The sequence below is a fragment of the Bos indicus x Bos taurus genome, chromosome 17 (assembly GCF_003369695.1).
Source record: "Bos indicus x Bos taurus breed Angus x Brahman F1 hybrid chromosome 17, Bos_hybrid_MaternalHap_v2.0, whole genome shotgun sequence".
NCBI lineage: Eukaryota > Metazoa > Chordata > Mammalia > Artiodactyla > Bovidae > Bos > Bos indicus x Bos taurus.
Window position 1 is genome coordinate 17,552,647 of NC_040092.1, and position 24,016 is coordinate 17,576,662.

The 24,016-nt window shown below is 36.4% G+C and overlaps 1 protein-coding gene across 9 annotated transcripts in view; it reads left to right on the forward strand.

Annotated features, from left to right (window-relative positions):
- Window positions 1-24,016, forward strand: part of ATXN2 (ataxin 2) — a 102,133-nt gene that overhangs the window by 20,177 nt on the left and 57,940 nt on the right. For all 9 annotated transcript variants that reach the window (XM_027566777.1, XM_027566771.1, XM_027566775.1 and 6 more), the window contains exons 2-5: window positions 9,671-9,707; window positions 11,874-11,933; window positions 12,403-12,474; window positions 13,036-13,186. In XM_027566777.1, the coding sequence (XP_027422578.1) occupies window positions 9,671-9,707; window positions 11,874-11,933; window positions 12,403-12,474; window positions 13,036-13,186 (320 nt within the window). The remainder of the gene's footprint in view (window positions 1-9,670; window positions 9,708-11,873; window positions 11,934-12,402; window positions 12,475-13,035; window positions 13,187-24,016) is intronic.

Here is a 24,016-nt window from a genome sequence, read left to right on the forward strand (position 1 = left end):
CAGGATGTCTGGTTCTAGGTGGGTGTGAGTGATCACACCTTCGTGATTATCTGGTTGTGAAGATCTTTTTTGTACAATTCTTCTGTGTATTCTTGCCACCTCTTCTTAATATCTTCTGCTTCTTTTAGGTCCATACCATTTCTGTCCTTTATCAAGCCCATCTTTGCATGAAATGTTCCCTTGGTATCTCTAATTTTCTTGAAGAGATCTCTAGTCTTTCCCATTCTATAATTGTACTAAGTAATAATAATTAAGAATTTAGTAATGTGCCAGGCATTGTTCTTAAGCCAAACTGTTTATATGGAATATCATTTTCACAACCTTGTGAGATGATACTATTTTATTTTTTAAGACCATACTATTTTTAGCACCATTTTGTAGATTCTGAAGTTAAGATACAAAGAGCTGAAGTGAAAAGGTTAAGGTCACAGAGCTGGAAAGTGGTAGGGCCAGAATTTGAACCCAAGCAGTTTGTAGCAAGCTGAAATAAGTTCTTGTGGGGATAGTTCTTGAAGCATTGATCTAGATGATCCCATGGCTGAGTTAATCTGGCAGTTGTTCTATCTGAATTTAGAGTTGCCAGCCTCCTCAGTTTGCTAAAAAAAAAAAAAAAGAGAGGGAAAAAAAGAATAATCTCATAGATACAGAGAGCAGATTGATGATAGTCATAGGCAAGTGATGGGAGAAATATATATATATTTTTTATTTTATTTAAACCTTTTGTGATTAGGTCATTAATCCATTTTGAGTTAGCCTTGCCAAGCTCTCTTACTTGTAGTAGGGTGTTTTTGGGTAGATTCTCTGCATAAATAGCCATGTTGTCATTTATTAAAGACAGTTTTCCTTTCTATCCAAACATTATGCCCTTTTTTTTTTTTAATTGTGCCTTTTATTTCTTTTTCTTGCTTTATTGCATAAGCTAGAACCTCCGAGTGTCTCATCACCTTATTTTTCTTTTACAGTTTGTTCAAATGAGAGTTCACAAGTTGTTTACTATGACTCAAGTCTGTCTTAGTCTACAGTTTCACTACAAAGTCCTTATCTTTCTGAAACTTGCTCACAGTATTGTCAAATGTACATTAGTAAAATACCTTGATTTTTTTAATAGATAAATCGCCCACAATTGAATTACATTGTAAAGCCTAAAAATAATTAAATGAGAGCAACAATACTTTCATGACATTTCTCAATTGTGTACATTAAACTTTAGTGAAAAGTAGTACTATTAAGAAGTTTCTTGTAGAAGAAGTAATTTGTGTGAAACAGCAGTAGACTTCATTTTTATATTGCAGTTATTGATATAGCAGCCATATTTTTCAGTTCAGAGGTCAGCAGATTTTGCTTGTACTGACCCCTTTTATGAGGCATATAATTTCTCTATTGCATATTGTTCTTGGCTTTTTTTTGTTTTTTCCCTTAAACCCTTTAAAAACTTAAAACCATATTTACTCAAAAAGCCCAAACAAGAACAAATTGTGGGCTGTAGTTCGCTGATATTTGATTTAAAGAATTATTACAGATGATCCCTGACTGAGGATGGTGTGAAAGCAGTAAGCAGTCAATAGAAACCCTGCTTTGAACTTTGATCTTTTCCCAGGTTAGCTTTATGTGGTAAAATACTCTCTCATGGTGTTGGTCAGTGGCATCGAGCTGAGCTCCTAGTCAGCCACACAATTTACAAGTGGTAAGAACTTAAAATCATTCTGTACCCATAGAATCACTCTGGTTTTCACTTTCAGGGCAGTGTTCAGTAAGTTACGTGAGATGTTCAACACTTTATTATATAATAGGCTTTGTGATAGATGATTGAGTCCCACTGTAGACTAATGTAAATGCTTTGAGTACCTTTAAGGTGGGCTAGGTATATACATTTATTTTTTACTTCACCTTATACAGTGGGTTTATTCAGGACATAATCTCATCATAAATTGGGGGAAGATCTTTACTTTGAAAGTGTTCATGTTCATTTTTTTTCTTTCTTTTTTGACTGGGCTTATTCACAAAATATGTATTGTATATATCATATATGAGGCACAGTTCCTCTGTGCTGATTTTGGTAAATGGTACAAGGATGGACAAGATCCTGTCTGCCAGTATTGGTTATTCCAGTTTAATTTTATTGAAGATATCCTGGCCAAGGGCATAAGTGGGTGTTGAAATCTAGGAGTTTCTTTGCTATATGATATGCCTTTTGGGACTACATTTGTTTCTGATACCTCTTAATTTTTACAAAGGCGTTGACTACTGACTGCACAGTTTTTTCTAGTGTGGGACTGTGACTTCCTGGAGGAGGCATCATTTTCTGGTCTACACAAAAACATTATGTTGTCAAATAGATGGCAGTTAGATGGGGGAAATGTAGAAATGGTAACAGATTTTATTTTCTTGGCTTCAAAATCACTGTGGACAGTGACTGCAGCCATGAAATCAACAGATGCTTGCTCCTTAGAAGAAAAGCTATGACAAACCTAGATAGCATAAAAGAAACGACATCACTTTGCCAGCAAAGGTCCTTATAGTCAGAGCTATGGTTTTTCCGAATGTATGAATGTGAGAGTTGGACCATAAAGAAGGCTGCGTGCCGAAGAATTGACACTTTGGAAGTGTGGTGCAGGAGAAGATTCTTGAGAGTCCCTTGGACAGCAGGGAGATCAAACCAGTCAGTCCTTAAGAGAATCATCCCTGAATATTCAATGAAAGGACTGATGTTGAAGCTCCAGCACTCTGGCTACCTGATATGAACAGCTGACTCATTGGAAAAGACGGTGGTCCTGGGAAAGATTGAGGGCAAGAGGAGAAGAGGGTGACAGAGAACGAGATTGTTGGGTGGCATCACCAACTCAGTGGACATGAGTTTGAGCAAACTTTGGGAAATAGTGAAGGACAGGGAAGCCTGGAGTGCTGCAGTCCATGGGGTCGCAAAGGGTCAGAAATGACTTAGTGACTGAAAAACCACCACCACCATATTGTCAGGTGATGGCCCTGAGTTAGTGGGCATGATAGGTTCCCTGTTAACTACAGGGCAGATTATGATAAATTTCAGTCTAGCAAAGAGAGCACTGTTTGATTGGATGACATAAATCTAAGAAAGGTTTCTTGAAAAGGTAACATTTAAGGCTGGGCAAGTTTATTACAGAATTGTACAGACACTTTGGACACTAAAGTAGAAGTTAATAAATAGCTCATAGTTAATAATTTAAAAAAATTGTTTATAAATAAAAGTTACAGTTATACAAAGAATTCTTCTGTATCCTTCATCTGTATTCCTCAAGTAGCATCTCACTCCATTTTTTCATTTTCTATTGTTAAAATTAATGTATAAATATGTATTTAATGTAAAATTTAAATAATTTTATTAAACATGAGAGACATGGTGCCCCTTAGTTCTGAATACTTGAGTGTATATCCTAATAACAAGGATATTCTTACAAAACTACAGTACAGTTGTCAAAATAAGGAAATTAATATTGTGCCAAATTATTATCTGTCAATCTTATTCATATTTTACTAGTTGGTTTTGTATTATTGTTTACAGCTCCCCCCACCCCTGCACTCCAAAAGAAAGCTGATCTAAGAACTAATCCAGGATTATATGTTACGTTCAATTGTCATGCCTTGTTGGTCTCCTTTAATCTGGTATAGTTCCTTAGTCTTTGATGATTTGACAATTTTTGAGTATTACAGGTTATTTTGTGGAATGTCCCTCCATTAGGGTTTGTCTTAGGTTTCCTCATGATTAGATTCAGATTATATACATTTTTGGCAAAGATATTGCAGAAGTGATAACATGTATTCTCATTGCCTGAGAGGAGGTGCATGATGTATGTTTGTCTCATTGCTCATGCTGTTAATTTTAATCACTTGATGATGCTGGGTTCCTTTTCTATAAAGTTATTTTTCACTTTATCATAATCAGTATCTTGTGATGAGTTACTTTGTGACTTTATAAGTATCCTGTTTCTATTGATACTTTATTAAACTAGCATCCATTGGTGATTTCAGCCTGAAACAGTTGCTACTATGGTGGTTACTAAATAGTATCCCTCTAATTCCATCATTCCTTCCACATTTATTAGTTGGAATTCGGTTGTCAGGTTGATAGTATGACAAGGAGAATGGAACGTGAGACACCCTCTCTAGGTGAAGGAGCAAGGCTCTGAAAGAGATCAGGTTTGTACGGATAATTTCTGTTAAGAGTTCATCTCCAGTGGCCCAATACTTCATGTGAAAAGGGTATACAGAGTCCTGGAGGAATGACTCTTCTTCCTGTTGGATTGACTTTTTTATGATTATAAAATGTCCCTTTTTAGTATCTTTTTTTTTTTATTTTAACATCTATGTTGTCTACTATTAGAATAGCCACTCTTGCTTTCTTGTTTGCATGCTTGTCTTTTCTTTTTATTTTCAATGTATTTATACCTATGCATATTAAGCATTTGCTTCCAATTCCAACTTTCCCACAGCCCCTTCTGTATCTATGAATTTGAGTATTCTGTGTCTGTGAATTTGAGTATTCTGTGTACCTCACATAATTAGAAGCATGGAATAGTTGTCATTTTGTGTATATCTTATTTTTCGTGTTGTCAAGAGTCATTCATGTTATAGAATGTATCAGAACTTCATTTGAATAATATTCCATTGTATGGGTGATAGCATACTATGTTTATCCATTTATCAGTGGACATTTGATTTTTTTCCCACCTTGAACTGCCATACTATTTTCCACAGTTGCTGCTGCTGCTAAGTCACTTCAGTCGTGTCCGACTCTGTGTGACCCCATAGACGGCAGCCCACCAGGCTCCCCCGTCCCTGGGATTCTCCAGGCAAGAACACTGGAGTGGGTTGCCATTTCCTTCTCCAGTGCATGAAAGTGAAAAATGAAAGTGAAGTCGTTCAGTCGTGTCCGACTCTTAGCGACCCCCTGGACTTCAGCCCACCAGGCTCCTCTGTCCATGGGATTTTCCAGGCAAGAGTACTGGAGTGGGGTGCCATTGCCTTCTCCGATTTTCCACAGTAGCTGCACAATTTTGCATTCCCACAAGCAGTGTACAGGGGTTTCAATTTCTCCTCATTTTTGTCAACACTTGTTATTTTCTTGGTTTTGTGGGGTTTTTTTTTTTTTTTTTTTTGGTTGGTTATTTATAATAGTCATTGTAGTGGGAGTGAAGAGGTAGCTCATTGTGGTTTTGATTTGAATTTTCGTAATTAATGGTGAGGTTTAACATCTTTTCATGTGCTTATTGGCCAACTTATAAATTTCTTTGGAGATTTGTTTTTTGATGTTGAATTATAGGAGTTCTCTCTGTAGTTCAGATATTAACCCCTTATGAGATATATGCAAGTATTTTCTATTATTCTGTGGATTGTCTTTTTATGCTGATAATGTTTTTTGCCCAAAAGTTTTTAATTTTGATGAAATCCTATATATATATTTTAATATTGTATGCCTTTGAAGTCACAGTTAATAAATTATTGCCAAATTCAAGGCCGTAAATATTTTCCCTTTGTTTTTTTCTGAGAGTTTCATGGTTTTAGCTTTTAAATTTAGGTCTTTGGCCCATTTTTTAGTTCATTTTTATATATGGTGTAAGGTAAAGCTTCATCTTTTTTTGCATGTGAGTATCTAGTTTTTCCAGCATCACTTGTTAAAGAGATTTTCCATGAATGATCTTGTTCCCCTTGTTAAAGATCAGTTGCCCATAAACATGAGGGTTTATTTCTCAGCTCTCTATTCTATGCCATTGATTTTTATAGCTGTCCTTAATGCCAGTACCGTACTATTTTGATTTCTTTAGTTATGTGATAAGTTTTGAAAATTATTTATATGGCTGGGTCAGGGCTAAGTTGTGGCACTCAGGATCTTCATTGTGTCATGTAGGATCTTCCCTTGTGCCCCACAGACTCTAGTTGTGGTGTGCAGGCTAGCTTTGTCCCACAGTATGCAGAATCTTACTTTCCGGACCAAGGACCAAACCTGCAATCCCCTGTGTTGCAAGGCAGAGTCTCTCTTTTTTTAAGCTTATATTTATTTGTTTTCAAAAATAATTCTTTACAATATTGTTTGTTTCTGCTGTACAACATTGTGAATCAACTGTTCAGTTCAGTTCAGTTGCTCAGTCGTGTCCGACTCTTTGCGACCCCATGAATTGCAGCACACCAGGCCTCCCTGTCCATCACCAACTCCCGGAGTTCACTCAGACTCACGTCCATCGAATCAGTGATGCCATCCAGCCATCTTATCCTCTGTCGTCCCCTTCTCCTCCTGCCCCCAATCCCTCCCAGCATCAGAGTCTTTTCCAGTGAGTCAACTCTTCACGTGAGGTGGCCAAAGTACTAGAGTTTCAGCTTTAGCACCATTCCTTCCAAAGAAATTCCAGGGCTGATCTCCTTCAGAATGGACCGGTTGGATCTCCTTGCAGTCCAAGGGACTCTCAAGAGTCTTCTCCAACACCACAGTTCAAAAGCATCAATTCTTTGGTGCTCAGCCTTCTTCACAGTCCAACTCTCACATCCATACATGACCACTGGAAAACCATAGCCTTGACTAGACGGACCTTTGCTGGCAAAGTAATGTCTCTGCTTTTGAATATGCTATCTAGGTTGGTCATAACTTTTCTTCCAAGCAGTAAGCATCTTTTAATTTCATGGCTGCAGTCACCATCTGCAGTGATTTTGGAGCCCCCAAAAATGAAGTCTGACACTGTTTCCACTGTTTCCCCATCTATCAACTGTAAGTGTACATATATCCCGTCCCTCTTGAACCTCCCTCCCACACCCCTAACCCCACCCCTCTAGGTTGTCACAGAGCACTGAGCTGAGCTCCCTGTGTTAGCTTCTCACTAGCTATCTGTTTTACATGCAGGCGAATTCTTAACCACTGGACCACCAGGAAAATCTCTGTGATAAGTTTTGAAATTGGGAAGACACATTTTGCTTTTCATATTGTGTATCTTCAAATGTGTAATAATTTTTCCTCTACATTGTTTTTTCTTGACATGCCAAAGTGTCATCTGTTGAGTCAAATTTACCACATTCTGGATTTAACTGACTTGTAACCTCGTGGTGTAAGTTAATTTACTCTACTACCCAGTGGTCTCTGTAAATTGGAAGATCTATACACTTGATTGAATCCAGACTCCCTTTGTGTCATGTCAGAAGACTTTTTTAACTTAAGGAAGTTTTGAAAAGTAAAAAGAATGATATAATGAACCCCTGCATACCACTGCACCTGGCTTCAGCAGTTAGCAACTCATGCCAGTCTTGTTTCATTTTTAACCCTGTTTCCTCCCTACTATATTATTTTGAAACAATATAAGCTCTTTATTATTATTTTGTATATTTATATTTATTTGGTATTTTGATTCACATTTTAATCTCATGTTCAGTGACGGTTGAAAATTTAAAATCCTGGATATTATTGATTTGCTAAATCTGATCTGTTGCATTATACTTATATTTAGAACTAAAATATCTTGGTTGGGTTTTTTTTTTTAGATTCTTTCTTTTTTTTTTTTTTTTACTATATGAAATATTAGAATGCTTGTCTGAAATACCAAAGGAAAAAAAACTAAAAGTCAACCATAATCTGAGTGGATTCAAAAAGAAAAAAAACAAGAATGAATGTGGGCTTTTTATCGGTTTCAGAGAATGCTACTGTTGTATGCTAACATCCCCTTTAGGTGTCCAGCCACCTGGTAGAGCAGTGGAAATCAGTAGTTTCTATACTTTTATACCACTTTATACCACTGTGAGTCTTTGATGATTTTCCTGTTGACCAGGTTGTTCTACTGAGTAAACTGGATTGTTAAAACAGTTGCTCTTTATTAATCAAAAATATAACTGTGTGCACTCAATTTTTTAAAAAATGTGGTTTCTATCACGGAATTTTATGTTTTAAACTCTTTTAAGTAACCTTGTGGGTAGAATTTTATGTTTTAAACTGTTTTAAGTAGCCTTGTGGGTACACTGCATAAATTTAAGGGCACTTAATTAGTGTCATTTGTTTAAATCTTTTAACTGTAGCATCTCAGCGACCACTAGGATAAGATAAAATGGTAATACTTAGACATTTTATAGCCTTTGGCTACCGACTACAAATAAACAGAAAAACATAATACATTTAGATGGCTTTTGAAAGATGCAGAGATTGGGCTAGGCTTTATTGTCAAGTTAATTTTTTGTGGTACAATTTCAGAGAAGGAGCATAACCTAGAAATGCAAAGTCTATACTTTGGATCACCTGGTTTAAATATCTGCTCTTGCTCATAAACTAGATGACTTTGGTCAAGACATATTGCTACTGTTTCCATTTCCTCACCTGTAAAGTAGGGGTGAGAGATTTGACGTGGTGCTTACTATATACTGTCTGGTTTGTAGTACGTTTTATAAATTGCTTAAACTTTAGGATTTTATGTGTGTTGTGTGAGAGGCAGAAATGATAAAAATGGAAGTAATCTCAGGTTATTTGGTCAAAGACGTTATTTTCTAGATGGGAAAAGGTAGATGAGAGTTAGAAACAAAACCAGTTGACCTCAGAGTACTAATATCCATCTTGCTTTTCTGGAAATTGGCACCATTCATACTGCTAGGCTTTTTCACCTGAATTGTGCTTCTCTTTGAATGTTTCTAAGTTTGTGGTTTTGAGTGTTGTGATTATTTTATTAGAATGAGATTGCAATACTCTTCCTCAAGAGTAATACTTATGAGCTGATAACATTTTACTTTATTGTGTTTTTTTTTTTTTTTCATAATAGAGGGGCTAATTTTTCCATTGGAGCAAGCCTTACAGTATATTTTGTTCTCTAAATTTACTTGATAATAGACTCCACATTACTGGAAATTACTTGACAACTGACATAGGTGTACTGCATTGTTTCAGAGGGAGTGGTTTGGCAGGGAGAGTGGTTTGGTTTGCTGTTGGACTTCCCTGGTGGCTCAGACGGTAAAGTGTCTACCTACAATGTGGGTGATCTGGGTTCGATCCCTGGGTTGGGAAGATCCCCTGGAGAAGGAAATGGCAACCCACTCCAGTACTCTTGCCTGGAGAATCCCATGGATGGAGGAGCCTGGTGGGCTATAATCCATGGGGTCGCAGAGTCGGACACAACTGAGCGACTTGATTACTGCTACTTAGATAGACTTAACAGGAGCACTTAGTATTTAAAATGAAGATGCTTTGAATGATTTAACTTATTTTCAAATGTTTTTCTGCAGTTGTAAACACAGTACCTATTTTAAGAGGTGAGGGGAAAATGGAGGTATCTTGATGTCATTAGTCAAGTGTGTCAGTTAAATTGGGAATATAATCTGTATTTTGCTCCTGAGTAGTTTTTTATGACAGAGTGGTTAACTTTTGGAGAGGGGATTATTGTTTTTGGTATTGGTTATTTCTGTAAGTAGGTTGTTTTAATTTTTACTTTATTCACTTAATTTTGATTATGGTCACATTCTTTCCTCCTTCCTCCCTTCTCTGACCCATATCTGTTGCAGGCCTCTGAGCCTGGAAAGCACAGCAAGCGTCATGCTTAGGTAGCCCTTATACTTCACATTGGATGATCCTTCCCCACAGATAGTGTATTTTTTTTGGATGGGATTATAAGGTATTTTAAATTTGAAAAAATATTTTAGCTTGCTTAGCTTGTTGAATTTCATAAATATTTAATCTTTTCAGAGGCCGAAACAGTAGCAAAGGACTGCCTCAATCCACGGTGAGTAATTTCAGTGTTACTTGTTTGGAAAAATTGGTAACGGAAATGTGATTTCTAAATCCCACAGACCAAAAGCCAAGGCCCCCCCCAAATTGCCTTGTATCTCAGATAACCTTTATAGATTAGTACTGCTTAGCATAAGATTATTAGCTATAACTGTTTTATAATGTGTGAAATGCAGAACTATTGTAAATAGTATTTTGATTTTTCATACTTAATAATAACTCATTTGTTTTACAAATGACTAAAGGCAAATAAAAATGATTAATGAGATGAATGGAACGCTAGGACCATAGTTGGCAAAACTTTGGCGTTTTGATTTTGAAATAAGTTTAGTTCAGTTCAGTTGCTCAGTCGTGTCCGACTCTGCGACCCCATGAATCGCAGCACGCCAGGCCTCCCTGTCCAACACCAACTCCCGGAGTTTACTCAGACTCATGTCCTTCGAGTCAGTGATGCCATCCAGCCATCTCATCCTCTGTTGTCCCCTTCTCCTCCTGTCCCCAATCCCTCCCAGCATCAGAGTCTTTTCCATTGAGTCAACTCTTCACATGAGGTGGCCAAAGTACTGGAGTTTTAGCTTTAGCATCAGTCTTTCCAGTGAATATTCAGGACTGATTTCCTTTAGGATGGACTGGTTGGATTTCCTTGCAGTCCAAGGGACTCTCAAGAGTCTTCTCCAACACCACAGTTCAAAAGCATCAATTCTTCGGCGCTCAGCTTTCTTCACAGTCCAACTCTCACATCCATACGTGACCACTGGAAAAACCATAGCCTTGACTTAGACGGACCTTTGTTGGCAAAGTAATGTCTCTGCTTTTCAATATGTTATCTAGGTTGGTCATAACTTTCCTTCCAAAGAGTAAGCGTCTTTTAATTTCATGGCTGCAGTCACCATCTGCAGTGATTTTGGAGCCCCCAAAAATAAAGTCTGACACTGTTTGCACTGTTTCCCCATCTATTTCCCATGAAGTGGTGGGACCCGATGCCATGATCTTCATTTTCTGAATGTTGAGCTTTAAGCGAACTTTTTCACTCTGCTCTTTCACTTTCATCAAGAGGCTTTTTAGTTCCTCTTCACTTTCCCCCATAAGGGTGGTGTCATCTGCATATCTGAGGTTATTGATATTTCTCCTGGCAATCTTGATTCCAGCTTGTGCTGCTTCCAGCCCAGCGTTTCTCATGATGTACTCTGCATATGAGTTAAATAAGCAGGGTGACAATATACAGCCTTGATGTACTCCTTTCCCTATTTGGAACCAGTCTGTTGTTCCATGTCCAGTTCTAACTGTTGCTTCCTGACCTGCATATAGGTTTCTGAAGAGGCAGGTCAGGTGGTCTGGTATTCCCATCTCTTTCAGAAATAATGTGCTGTCTTTTATTTCTTTCATTTTTCTCCTTTGGAAAATGGTTTTAGATGCCGAAACTTTATCAGTGAAATTGAACTATGCCCAAAGGCCAGAAGATATAGGTTCCACAAAATGCAAGAAATAAATGCAAAGCTGTCACTAATTTTTGAGACTTTGCCTTTTTTGTATATAGATTTTCTTTAGAATCAGGACACGTGCTTATGTAGTGTGTAATAAGAAGTGATGTGGTTTATTAGACCTTAGAGCAATATCATTGATTGAGATTTACTAAGAGAAAAGATGGGCAAGGGTCTTCTACAGAGGTTCCCCCTCCGCCCCTATTTATTTAGTAAGGTATATTTAACCCTATTTAGTGTACAGTTCTTTGAGTTTTGTTGTATACATTGTGTAACCACCACCACGGTCGAAATAATAGAACAGTTCTGTTACTTCCAGAAATCCCACATGCCACTTTGTAGTGATCCCTACTCTTAAGTCACTGATCTGTCTTCTGTTCTATGACTTTGTCTTTCTTCATATATGGAATGTCTTTCTTCATATATGGAAGTCCAATTTTGCCTTTTTTTTTTTTTTTTTTAATATCATAGATAGTTAGAACACTGTTAATTTGTATGATTGATTTCACCTTTGCAAACTTATACATTGTAAGGAGGAAAAGATTGTAGTAAACCAAATCTTCCTTTAATGAGTATGAGGTATAAAGCTAACTAAACATTTTGTAACAGAAGAAGTGTTAACTGTAATATATAGAGAGATAAATAATGAGTGCCAATAATGTTTTTTCTTAATATTACAGATTTCTTTTGATGGAATCTATGCAAATATGAGGATGGTTCATATTCTTACATCAGTTGTTGTAAGTTTTCAGAGTATTGGGGAGAAACTGCCTTGTGAGTGGAATAAAATAATTTCTTGAAGTTAAATGTGAATGAATGATAAAAGTAACATTTCTTAGATCATGTTTAATCAGGATGATGTAGAAAACAAATTAGAACTCTATTCAAGTCATTGTAACTCACTGTAAAAGCAATCTTGTTAAGTCTGCTGTGTACAAAATATTACTAGTTGATTGTCTTTAGTGCATTATTTTGTTATTTAATAAGCTAGAGTCAAAAATACTAAATTTCCCAGTTTAAACTTATACTGCAGACTGAGCAGGACCTCCTGAAGAACTTTGAGAATTAAGTGTATTGTTAATATTTTAAAATTTTTTTATTCTGTCAGTGATTACCTAATACATTGAATGAAAAAAGTAGAATGAAAGGAGTTATTTCCATGACTGCATTGCACACTGTTTCTTTGATAAATTAATTATGTGTTTTTAGGGATCCAAATGTGAAGTACAAGTGAAAAACGGAGGTATATATGAAGGAGTTTTTAAAACATACAGTCCTAAGGTAATTTTTACTTTTTCAAAAATAATGTAAAACCCCGAGAATCACCAACTAGTGTGTATGTTTCCATGTGTCCATTAGTTTCTGATTTAGCAATTTATAGTTATGAGACAGTTACTTTTGTCACATTTTCATGCTTCGTACATTACCTTTAATGCACTTCTTAAAACCACTTTGAATGACTTTACTCTTTGGTTTCAAGTACTGATTACTTTATAGACATATTTGTATAATCAGAACAGCTTCTTGCTCTTTGTGCTTATTAAAATATTTTGGCCTTTGCAAGCATTATGGACTAGAAGAGGGGTCCTAGTGGTTTATTGTTTTCCTCTTTACTGCTGTTGTGCTTAAGGCAAACCATGGAAGCAAAGACCAACTTTTAGATGAGAGAATTTTAGAATATTGGAATACTAGATCATATTACTGAGAAAACAGTATGATTATAAGGATCTCTTGAGATAATTTTTTACCAAAGGCATATAAGAAATAGTACCTTGATGTGTAAGGGAATTCCTGTTGGATTTTATTTTATAAATGTTTTTAATTTTTTTTTTTCCTCCTTAGTGTGATCTGGTACTTGATGCTGCACATGAGAAAAGTACAGAATCCAGTTCGGGGCCAAAACGTGAAGAAATAATGGAGAGTATTTTGTTCAAGTGTTCAGACTTTGTTGTGGTGCAGTTTAAAGATATGGACTCCAGTTATGCAAGAAGAGGTGAGTTTTGATTTCCTAAATATGCTTCATGGTTTATTAGATTTATTCAAGAAAAGATTCTATACTGATGGCAGAATTTTCCTTTTTCTCTTTTTATTTTTAAAAAGAAATAAGGCAAATGGGAATTTAAATGCATTTTTGCTGGAAAATATTTAAAACTTCAGAGGAATATTCCTTGGTACTTTGGGCAGGATAAATAATGAAGACTTGTATTCTATTAAAAACAAGTTTGTGAAGAATTTTCTGAAGTTTTACTGTCAATGCTACTAATAGTACTCAACTAAAAATTTCTTGTCCTGTTCAACTTAAATGTTTAGCTTACATATTTTTAGTTTTATAATGTTTATAAATAATGCTTAAATATTACTATGTATGTTTTTCTATGCTTGTTCTATAAATAGTTTTTTAATCTGGAAAGAAGTCAAAAGCACGGAAATAAAGGAGAAAGGCAGAGAGCTATGGATGGAAAATGATTGTCTAAATGAAGTTGAAAAATGTGACTAGAACATGTATATTGGAAGAAATATTCAGAGTATGGGACTATTTTAAGAATATGAAAGTAGTGATGTAGTTATGTTAAAATTTAGTCTATTTCAGGTGTCTGTTGAGGAAGAAGATGTGGGAATTGCTGTCACTCATTTGGAGAGCATACTCTGCAATGATGAGTGTTCAATAACACATTGAAAGACTCTGTTGGGCTATTTTTGCAATGCTGAGTGTTCAGTAACACATTGAAAGCCTCTCGGGTGATTTTGAAACTGGTTCTAAAACTCTTAAAAGATTTTTTGTTGGGGAGGGCAGCAGTGGCATTGAAATTTTGTAGTCATTTCTGTTGCAGCTTATAACAATTTTTTGTTTTCATCATTCAGTCTATACCAACTGTTTTCATTGTTACACTGATACTACTTCTACACTGTTATTTCAAATTACAAGCCACCAGAAAGTTAAAGCCTTTCTATTGGACCTCTTAATAAGGTTCTCAGCTTTAGTTATTTATAGATTGCTTTTTCAGAAACAAGCTGCTCTAGGTACTATGAAACTGCTTTTGCATTGTTGATGAAAGCACTGTGCTCTGATCTTGTATCTTCTTATATTGTGTCTTTGTTTGTTTTTTTTTTTTTAATTTTTTTTGTTGTTGTTTAGAAGGTACTTTTTTTTTTTTTCTAATTTTATTTTATTTTTAAACTTTACATAATTGTATTAGTTATATTGTGTCTTTGATTCACAACTCTAAGAGTCCTTCAGTGGCCCATACAAGCAAACAAGTCTTTTGGCCGCTAGGGCCACGTGGGATCTTAGTTGCCCAACACTGGAAGCGCAGAGTCCTAACCGCTGAACCACCAGGGAAGTACCAACAAGTCTTTTTTAGTAATTGCCTTTGGAGTTCATCTTACTTATGCCTGCTAAGTTGCTTCAGTTGTGTCCAACTCTGTGCGACCCCATAGACAGAAGCCCACCAGGCTCCCCCGTCCTTGGGATTCTCCAGGCAGGAATACTGGAGTGGGTTGCCATTTCCTTCTCCAATGCGTGAAAGTGAAAAGTGAAAGGGAAGTTGCTCAGTCGTGTCCAGCTCTTAGCGACCCCATGGACTACAGCCTACCAGGCTCCTCCATCCATGGGATTTTCCAGGCAAGAGTACTGGAGTGGGGTGCCATTGCCTTCTCCGTTACTTATGCCTAGGAGCACAAAATTATTTATACTTAAACTGTTGAAATATTTCACTGTTTTAAATTTTAAAATTGACTTGGATCATAAATCAAAAGGAAAAATAAAATTTTAGTTGAGTTTAGCACTTAGCACTCTGGGAAAAAAGTATTGGCTGCAACAGATGTTCCCTGATCTGTTGGGTACCAGGCCATTTAGCTCGAAACCATTCATAACATGCTTTTTTAGTATTCTTAAAGAGAATTGACATTTCCTAAGTTTGAAAGGATAAATACTACTTGAAGACATTTATGTCCCATTCATTGATCCTTGTAAAAGATCAGTGTAAAAGATTGATCCTTGTAAAGGATCGTTGTAAAGGATCAATCAAGACTAACTAAAAAGTTAGTCGTTAAATTTTTATTATTTTGTTTATTATTTTATTATGCCTTTATTTCTTAGGTAAATTGTGTTCATTGTAGAAAGCCAAGAAAATCCAAATCAGAGCAATAGCTTTGATAGTGTTCAGTACATTCATTAGGGGATGCATGTATTTTACTATATACATAATAGTTTACTTGATGAGAACATTGAGTAGTGGAGTAATTTCAGGTATTTTATTTAAGGACTGTAGGAGTTTAGTGAATTATATAATTGTGTCCAGTGTATAGTGTTCTGAAAACAGTATCAAGTCATATGTTTAGGATTTCAGTTCTCTTAGTCCTGATTCTTAGCACTATCCTGGCAGAAGTTGCATCTATAAAAGTATTGTTTTGGAGATTCTATTACTGTAGAGAAAACTTTAAGAATAATTAATTGGCATGATTTATTGTTGTTGTTCAGTTGCTAAGTCGTGTCCAACTCTTTGCAACCCCATGGACTGCAGCACGCCAGGCTTCCCTGTCTTTCACTATCTCCCTGAGTTTGCTCAGACTCATGTCCATTGAGTCATTGATGCTATCCATGTCATCCTCTGTCGCCCCCTTCTCCCCTTGCCCTCAACATTTGCCAATATCAGGGTCTTTTCCAGTGAGTCAGTTCTTTGATCAGGTGGCCAAAGTATTGGAGCTTCAGCATCAGTCCTTCCAATGAATATTCAGGGTTTATATCCTTCAGGATGGACTGGTTGGATCTCCTTGCAGTCCAAGGGACTCTCAAGAGCCTTCTCCAACACCACAGTTCAGAAGCATCAATTCTTCGGCACTCAGCTTTCTTCGTGGTCCAACTCTCACATCCGTACATGACTACTGGAAAAACCGTAGCATTCACTATATAGACCTTTGTTGGCAAAGTGATGTCTCTGCTTTTTAATACACTGTCCAGTTTTGTCATAGCTATTCTTCCAAGGAGCAAGTGTCTTTTAATTTTGTGGCTGCAGTCACCATCCACATTGATCTTGGAGCCCAAGAAAATGAAATCTGACACTGTTTCCACATTTTCCCCATCTGTTTGCCATGAAGTGATAGGACTGGACGCCATGATCTTACTTTTTTGAATGCTGGGTTTTAGGCCAGCTTTTTTGCTCTCTTCTTTCACTGTCACCAAGAGGTTCTTTAGTTCGTCGTCACTTTTCTTCCATTAAAGTGGTATCATCTGTGTATCTGAGGTTGTTGATATTTCTCCTGGCAATCTTTTTCCAGCTTGTGATTCATCTAGCCTGGCATTTCACATGATATACTCTGCATGTAAGTTACATGATGATTTATTAATTATGAAAATTAAGTCATTTAGTACTGCTTTTAGATTAACATTATTTGTGTTAAACACATACTCAGATTTCTAATCTCCTTGAGTAAAGGAAGGTAGGACGTAAGCAGTGATTCTTCGTGCTGGTTTCACATTCTAGTCACCCATGGGTTTAAAAAAATACCTAGTGTTCACTTTTAGAGATTCTGATTTCATGATATTTAGCCTGGGTGAGGCTCTGAATGTTTGATTCTGAGGTGTAGTCTGGCATGTGAGCCATGAATTTCATGTGATAAGATCCTAGGAATGGCTGTGTTCTGGAGATCTTGAGGATTTGTACTCTTTCCTTACCTCACAGTGTCTCAGAATTGTACAGTATCTTGAAAAGTCCCAGTTGGTATCAGTTTGATACTACTTTTCTGCATTTTAAATGGGTAGATGGTTGAGGGTGTTTTTTTCTTTTAGAAATAATAGAAATGAATGAGTGATAAGAACAAAACTAGTATTACATTGTAGCTTCCTAAAAGAAGAGGGAAATTTATTTCCTTTGTGGGTTTTTGTCTTGTAATAAATAGTACTGTTAAAATCTTAAATTGGCAATATGTAACTAAAATTCAAGTGTCAATTCTATGTATTGGACTCTATGCTAAGTATTTTATGTGCATTTTTTCATTTAATCATCATAGCTTCTTTCTAAAGTGGGTATGATTATTATCCACATGTTGTAGGTGAGGGAACTGAGACATGGATTAATTAACTTGATGAAATGAGGACACAGACCCAAGTGCTATCTAACCCCAAGTCATATTCTTAAACATTGTCCTATAGTGACATAAATTGTGTGTCTAATTTATTATTTAGCTGAGCTGAATCAGAATTAATCTGAATTTACCTTAAAGAATTTCTCCACAAACAATACCAAAAATGGAGGGGAAAAAAAAAACCTCAGGCAGTAGAAATATGCAGATTATTATATTGTTTGAAAATTCTTTTCCTTTTTAAATCTCTTTATTTTGGGGGAAACTTTAAAATTAGTAAGATGCGTGTGGCTTTTAAGTTTTTAATACTAACTACATTGATTTTAATAAGGTTTAAAAGTTGTCTTTCATATACATATTCAAGTGAATAATAGGCCTAGCAGTAATTGATATCTTAGGGAATAGTGAATAAGTTTCATCTGATCTCTTGAATGTTGTATATATTCCAGTTTGACTTACGGGCAAAAGGAAGAACAACTTTGATCTTGCAGGCTGTTCCTTTTGTACAAGCATAACTAGGAGAGACTGTCAAATTATCACTGGAGAATTAGTGTGTGTTTTACATGAATTCCAGTGCAGACGGATCCTGGGATGCTCTCATTTTCCTCTTCTCATTTTGCATCTGTTTTTAGAGCATTCAGCTGCCTTTTTATCTGTTTACCTTGGAATTGGCATATTATTGCTACTTGATTTTTACATGGTTTTCCTGTCTTTTTCCAACATCCCTTTCTCATCTCTTTTTTTCTCTTCTCTTCTTACAGTTCCTTTATTCATTTTTTTAAAAATTTAGTACCCTAACTCAACTGTGTTTTAGTTCTATGGCTTCTCTTTACTTCCTTTCGTACTGTTCTCAGCCTGTAGAACAGGGATCAGCAGACTTAAGGCTTATGGACCAAATCAACTCATCAGTAAATAACGTTTTATTGAAACACAGTTAGGCCTATTTCGTTCATGCATTGTCTCTGGCTGCTTTAATGTTGTAGTGATAAAGTTGAATAATTGTATTAGAGACTATATGACTTTGAAAACTAAAAAAAAAATTTACCGTCTGCCCCTTATAGGAAAAGTTTGCCAAGTCTAAAACCTAGATCATTTTCCCTACTGCATATCAGCTGTTACGGTTATTCAAAAATACATATTGTACTGGCTGCAGTGAAATAAAACAATGTATTTTGTTGTAATACTCATCCTTTGACTCTCATCTAGTACTGTGTAATTTCACATGATTCCTTATGTCAGGTTAGATTTAGTCTTAAGAATGACTTTTGCTTGTCAGCTCCTTTGTTACAATAAGTAAAAATAATAATAAAATAAATGAGAAAATTGGTTATCTTGAATTCTTCTAATTACTATTCTGTATTCCTTTCTTACCCAAACTTGTTGACTCTCATTTTCTGCTGACTCTGCATCCCATTGTTGTCTTTTTTTTTTTTTTTAACCATTTATTTGGTTGTGTCAGATTTTAGTTGCAGGACATGGCTCCTTTCGTTGTGGTACATAGGCTTCTCTCTAGTTGGGGCGTGTGGGCTCAGTAGTTGCAGTGTTTTGGGCTTAGTTGCCTGAAGCATGTGAAATCTTAGTTCCCTGACCGGGAGTTAAACCTGGGCCACGGCAGTGAAAGTGCCGAATCCTGACCACTGGACCACTAGGGAATTCCTGTGTTCTTTGCTAACTGTTCTTAACACATGTAGTCACTTATATACTCTCATAATATCAGCTGCCAACCACATACAAGCCTCCTCTCGAATGTCTCTACATCATTTCCCTTATAGTGTGTTGTATTATATTTAGATGTTTCTGTCTCCTCCATTATGCTTTGAGTTCCTCGTGTACTGTATGTTTTTCATCCTTGACGTCTAGTATAGTGTTCTGTCACATAGTATGGTCTCAATATAAATGTCTTTTGAATGAATGAAATTAGAGGCCTTCACATATTTTTAAAGGAGCACTGTTGCATGCAAAGAACAGGAAACATATAAATAGTCTTAATGTCTACAGCCAGGCAACGAATACTTTTTGTGCTCTGGAATGTATTCATTGCTGTGCTAATTGCTATAGACAGTACAAAGAAATTCATATTCTTGGTCCCTTTTGAGAACTTAGGGATGCTGTATACCTTTACACAGAATTTTACATTTAATTCTGTGGTATTTCCTAGGAAATTCACATACTTCATGTGAATCCTAGCTCTGCTCTAGACATTTTTAGAGTTGGAGATACCAAAGCATGTGAAAGAATTCAGGAAAAATGGAAAGTTGATAATCAAAGTTTTATTTAAAATTATAGAACACTTAAACAATATAGTAGGTTTGAATGTGTATTGGGACATAGAAAAATGCTTTCAAATATACTAAAACCTTTGATTTTTTACCCTAAAGTGTGCTACAAAGCCAGTCAAAGTACTTGGACAAGCATCACTCTCTACAGATGACTGGGGTAGGAGGTAGGCTGTGGAGTTGCCTGCAGGGGTTTCCTAGTTAGATTGGCAATGTTTTTCTTGTTGTGGCTTTCAGTTGCCCTTCTGAGCACCTCTTCCTGGCTGAGATCAGACATTCTCACATCTGTGTGGCTACAGCCAATTTTCAGGCAACAGGCCTTTTTCTTCCTTTTGTGCTTAGACTCTATCATGCCAGCAATGGCTTCTTCTTTGTAGGTGTGGCCACGTGTTTTATTTTTCACTGGTTTCTTCATTTCCAAGTGTGTAAATGGGGCAGATGAAGTCGGTCTGACTTTGAGTCACAATCATCTTCATCAGCTCCTTCTGTGCCATCATCCTGTCTGCTTGAAGACCATATTGCTTCTTTAGTTCTTTCAGCTGTTGTTTAAATTGTACATATTTTTCATTATTTTGAAAGTCTACATCAGAATTCTTATTCTGTAAAGCCAAAAACAACTTCATTAATAATTTTAGATTGGATATTTTTTCTGGACATCTTCTTTTACATGGTTTATTGTACAGCCTTTAAATAATGGTTTAGTTGCAGATCCATCATTGCAAATTCAACCATTGCTTTATCCATACTGTACTCACTATTCACTTAAGTATAAGTTTTCATGAGATCCAAAGGAATGCTAGAAGCTATCCTTCCCAAAGCTGATGCAGGATTGAAAGTTTTTCAAGGAGGAGAGTGCAGATTCTCCACTCCTGAAGGATATAAAACCAGTTGAACCTGAACTTGAAGTGGAATTACCCCTGCATCTTGAAATTATTATGTGGCTGCCCAATGTAGCTGCATCTGGTTGTGCCCGGACTTCCCACACCCAGACCCTGGCTCCATTCTTAATTCCCTTCCCATGTCAGAAAGTTGAAATTGGTGGCATTAAATCCCAAATAAAGCTCAGAGACATAAAGACTTGTGTCTGTTGTAGTAGTTGGAGTAATTCGGGTTGTGAATGGGTAATGAGAGAACAGTGAGAAATAAAATTGTCTGGATTATTTTATTCTGGTGTTGAACTGTTCTGTTTTCATGTGATCATCCTATGTGTCTGATAGGGTGAGGTCCTCTGAATAACAGTGGAATCTTTTCTGAAGTGCATGACATTAGGAATGCCACGTCAGTCCAGGAAGAGGCAGGTCCCAGAGCAGCATATGGCCTGCAAAGCCTTAGATTCTGAGGAATCCAATGTGTTTCAGATTCATTCATGTGTGGCACTCCATTGTGGTGGGCTGGCCACACAGCCTTGCAGCTGAGTAGGCATCTTGGAGCAAGGAGTACAGAAGGTTCTGTAGCTGAGCAGCAAGTGCTAACATTGGACAGGCAGGCAGGCAGCTCTAACACTGGGCAAGTGATGGGGATTGACAGCCTGCCTTTTTGGCAGGAGGGAGGATAGGCCCTGTGGTAGGTAGGCAGGTGGGGTGATAGAGGCAAGTGTTTTTATGGCTGTCTAGGAAGCTGATTGTCTTGGGCCTATGGCCATTGGAAGTAGGTTTGTTTTTTGTTTTTAAGGAAGTAGGTTTTCTGAGTCAATCCGTGTTCTAATAGTCTTCTGTTAAAACTGTACCATTATAAGGTTTACTGCCTCAGCCTTGCTGTAGGCAAGTTAGAGAAGGATGTATGTCTGCTGGGTCCAAGTAGTAAATGGAGATGAATCAGCATTTACTGAGGCCAGTATGGAGGTGGTACAGAGATTGAGATTAAAAAAATTAAACAGGTATAGTGGAACAGGTGATGGAAAACTTAATACATAGGGTAGTTTGAGGTACATAATAGGGAAGTATTGCATGTTATTTCTTTGTATGTTTTTGGAGCATACACAAAGTATCTGCTGTATTGTTCATGTTTATAACTCTTCTATATTTATAACTCTTCTATATTCCTTGAAAGGAACCTACATCTGTTCTCCGTAGTGGCTGCACCAGTTACATTCCCAGCAATTGTGTAGGAGGGCTCCCTTTTCTGCACACCCTCTCCAGCATTTTTTATTGGTAGACTTTTTGATGATGGCCGTTCTGACCAGTGTGAGGTGGTTGCTCATTATAGTTTTGATTTGCATTTCTCTAGTAATTAGTGATGTTCAGCATCTTTGCATGCCTATTGGCCATCTGTATGTCTTCTTTGGGAAAATGCCTATTAAGGTCTTCTGCCCATTTTTTGTTTGGTTATTTGTTTTTTTGATACTAAGTTGTGTTGAGCTACTTGTATATTTTGGAAATGCAGCCCTTGTCAATCTCATTGCAAATTTCTCCCTTCCTGGGGGTTGTCTTTTCATTCTGCTTATGGTTTCCTTTGCTGTGCAAAAACGTAAAGGTTTGATTAGGTTCCATTTGTTTATTTTTGCTTTTATTTATATTTCCTTGGGAGACTGACCTAAGAAAAACGTTCCTACGATTTATGTTAGAATGTTTTGCCCGTGTTCTTTTCTAGGAGTTTTATGATGTTATGTCTTACATTTAGTTTTTGAGCCATTTTGAGTTTAATTTTGTGTATGGTGTGAGGGAGTGTTCTAACTTCATTGATTTACATGCAGCTGTCCAGCTTTCCCAATACCACTTGCTGAGGAGACCGGCTTTTCTTTGTTGTATAGTCTTGCCTCCTTTGTTGAAGATTAATTAACTATAGATGTGTGGATTTATTTCTGAGTTCTCTATCATGTTCCATGAATTTATATGTCTCTTTATTTGTGCCAGCAATCTCCTAGTAGGTAATTCAGACAAGTCCAGGACATTTTCAGGAAGACCATTTACTTGATAGTATTGTGTGTAAGACTAGAATACTCAGTTACTGTCTGGTTTTAGTTTTGTTTTTTCTCTTGGCCTGCACAGTCTCAATGGAATCTTATGAATAGCGAATATATTAAAACTAGTAATAAAGCCAGGCAATGAAAGAATGTGGATGAATTGTCTCCACCTTTAATTTCTGTTCCATCTGACTATAAATAGAAATTGTTGCCTTTTTTTTACCTGGATCAGACCTCACAAAGAGTTTTAAGTGAGCATGTGCACTTGAACAGTTCTTCTAATTTATTAGAAAAGAACAGTCTGAATCTGTAATATGTTTATCTGCCAAGGACACAGAATGGTGTTTGTATAGATGTTTAAGAATTGGAATTAGCTTTTTCTTAACCTATTTCCAAACACTTTTGTTATAGGCTTAAGAGTTAGTTGTTGTAAAAAGACTACTGTATTGCCTAATAGTATTGGAAATACAGTTCCCACATTTTGTTTTTAATTCTTAAATATTTCTGAATTTACGTGGGATTTTTTTCTGCTACATTTTCTGCAAAAGCCCTTTCTTTCCCTTTTCCTTTCTCTTTAACTTTTGAGATGAAAACAGTACCTTTTATTTTTAAAAACTGCTCACACAAAATTAGATAATTTCATTCTTTTGGACAGCACAAACTAAAGGTTCTATTCACCCCTCAAAAGGGAGTTCTGAACCCGGAGCCTAATGGGGAAGCTGAAAACAAAGTGTTCACCTCTGGATGTCACTGCATCAAGTGTATCTTTCTGTTGAGGTTTTTGTTAGAATTTATCTTCTCTCTTTTGGAGATAGTGTTATCTCTAATTGATTTCTATCAATTAGAAATGTAACATTCTGTGGCATCTAATACCTTGTTTCTTTAAATACAACAAGCCTCACAAAGTTGCCTTCCATTTTTCCCTTGTTCTTCTGTAAGTTACATTAACCTGGATTTGCTGTACAATTTGGTGTGCATTTGGTCCAATGGAGTCTTGACTACTGATCTTCATTCAGATCTTTCAAAGGAATCTGGTTTGTAGGTTTAAATTTTTTTTCCCTAATAACTTGGTTGATATTTTGAAGTCAGATATCCATTTCAGCTCAATTTAATTTAGCTAATTTAATGTTTTAAGAAAATTACTTTTCAAATGTTAAATTCCTAATTATAGTGCCTTTTATGTTATATAATGGGCCTAGTAAAACTAAGGTGAAATATTTTATCTTAAAAATATTTTGCCAGAGTTTTAACTAGGGAATCCCAATTTTTTCATGTCACAGCAGTTTATTAGTAGGGAAAATAAGAACTACTACTTATTCATTTATGGCTACACTGAACAGCATGTGGGATTTTAATGCCCCAACCAGGGATTAATCCCATGCCCCTTACAGTGGAAGCCAGAGTCTTAACCACTGGACCACCAGGGAAGTCACCAGAACTTAATATTTAGTAGGATATATTTTCTCTCAGGGATATTTATCTCATTTTATCATAGTATGATAAAATTTAATGATTCATTTTATATAGGAAGAATATGAGGTTTCTTCATTATTGATGCAGTCTG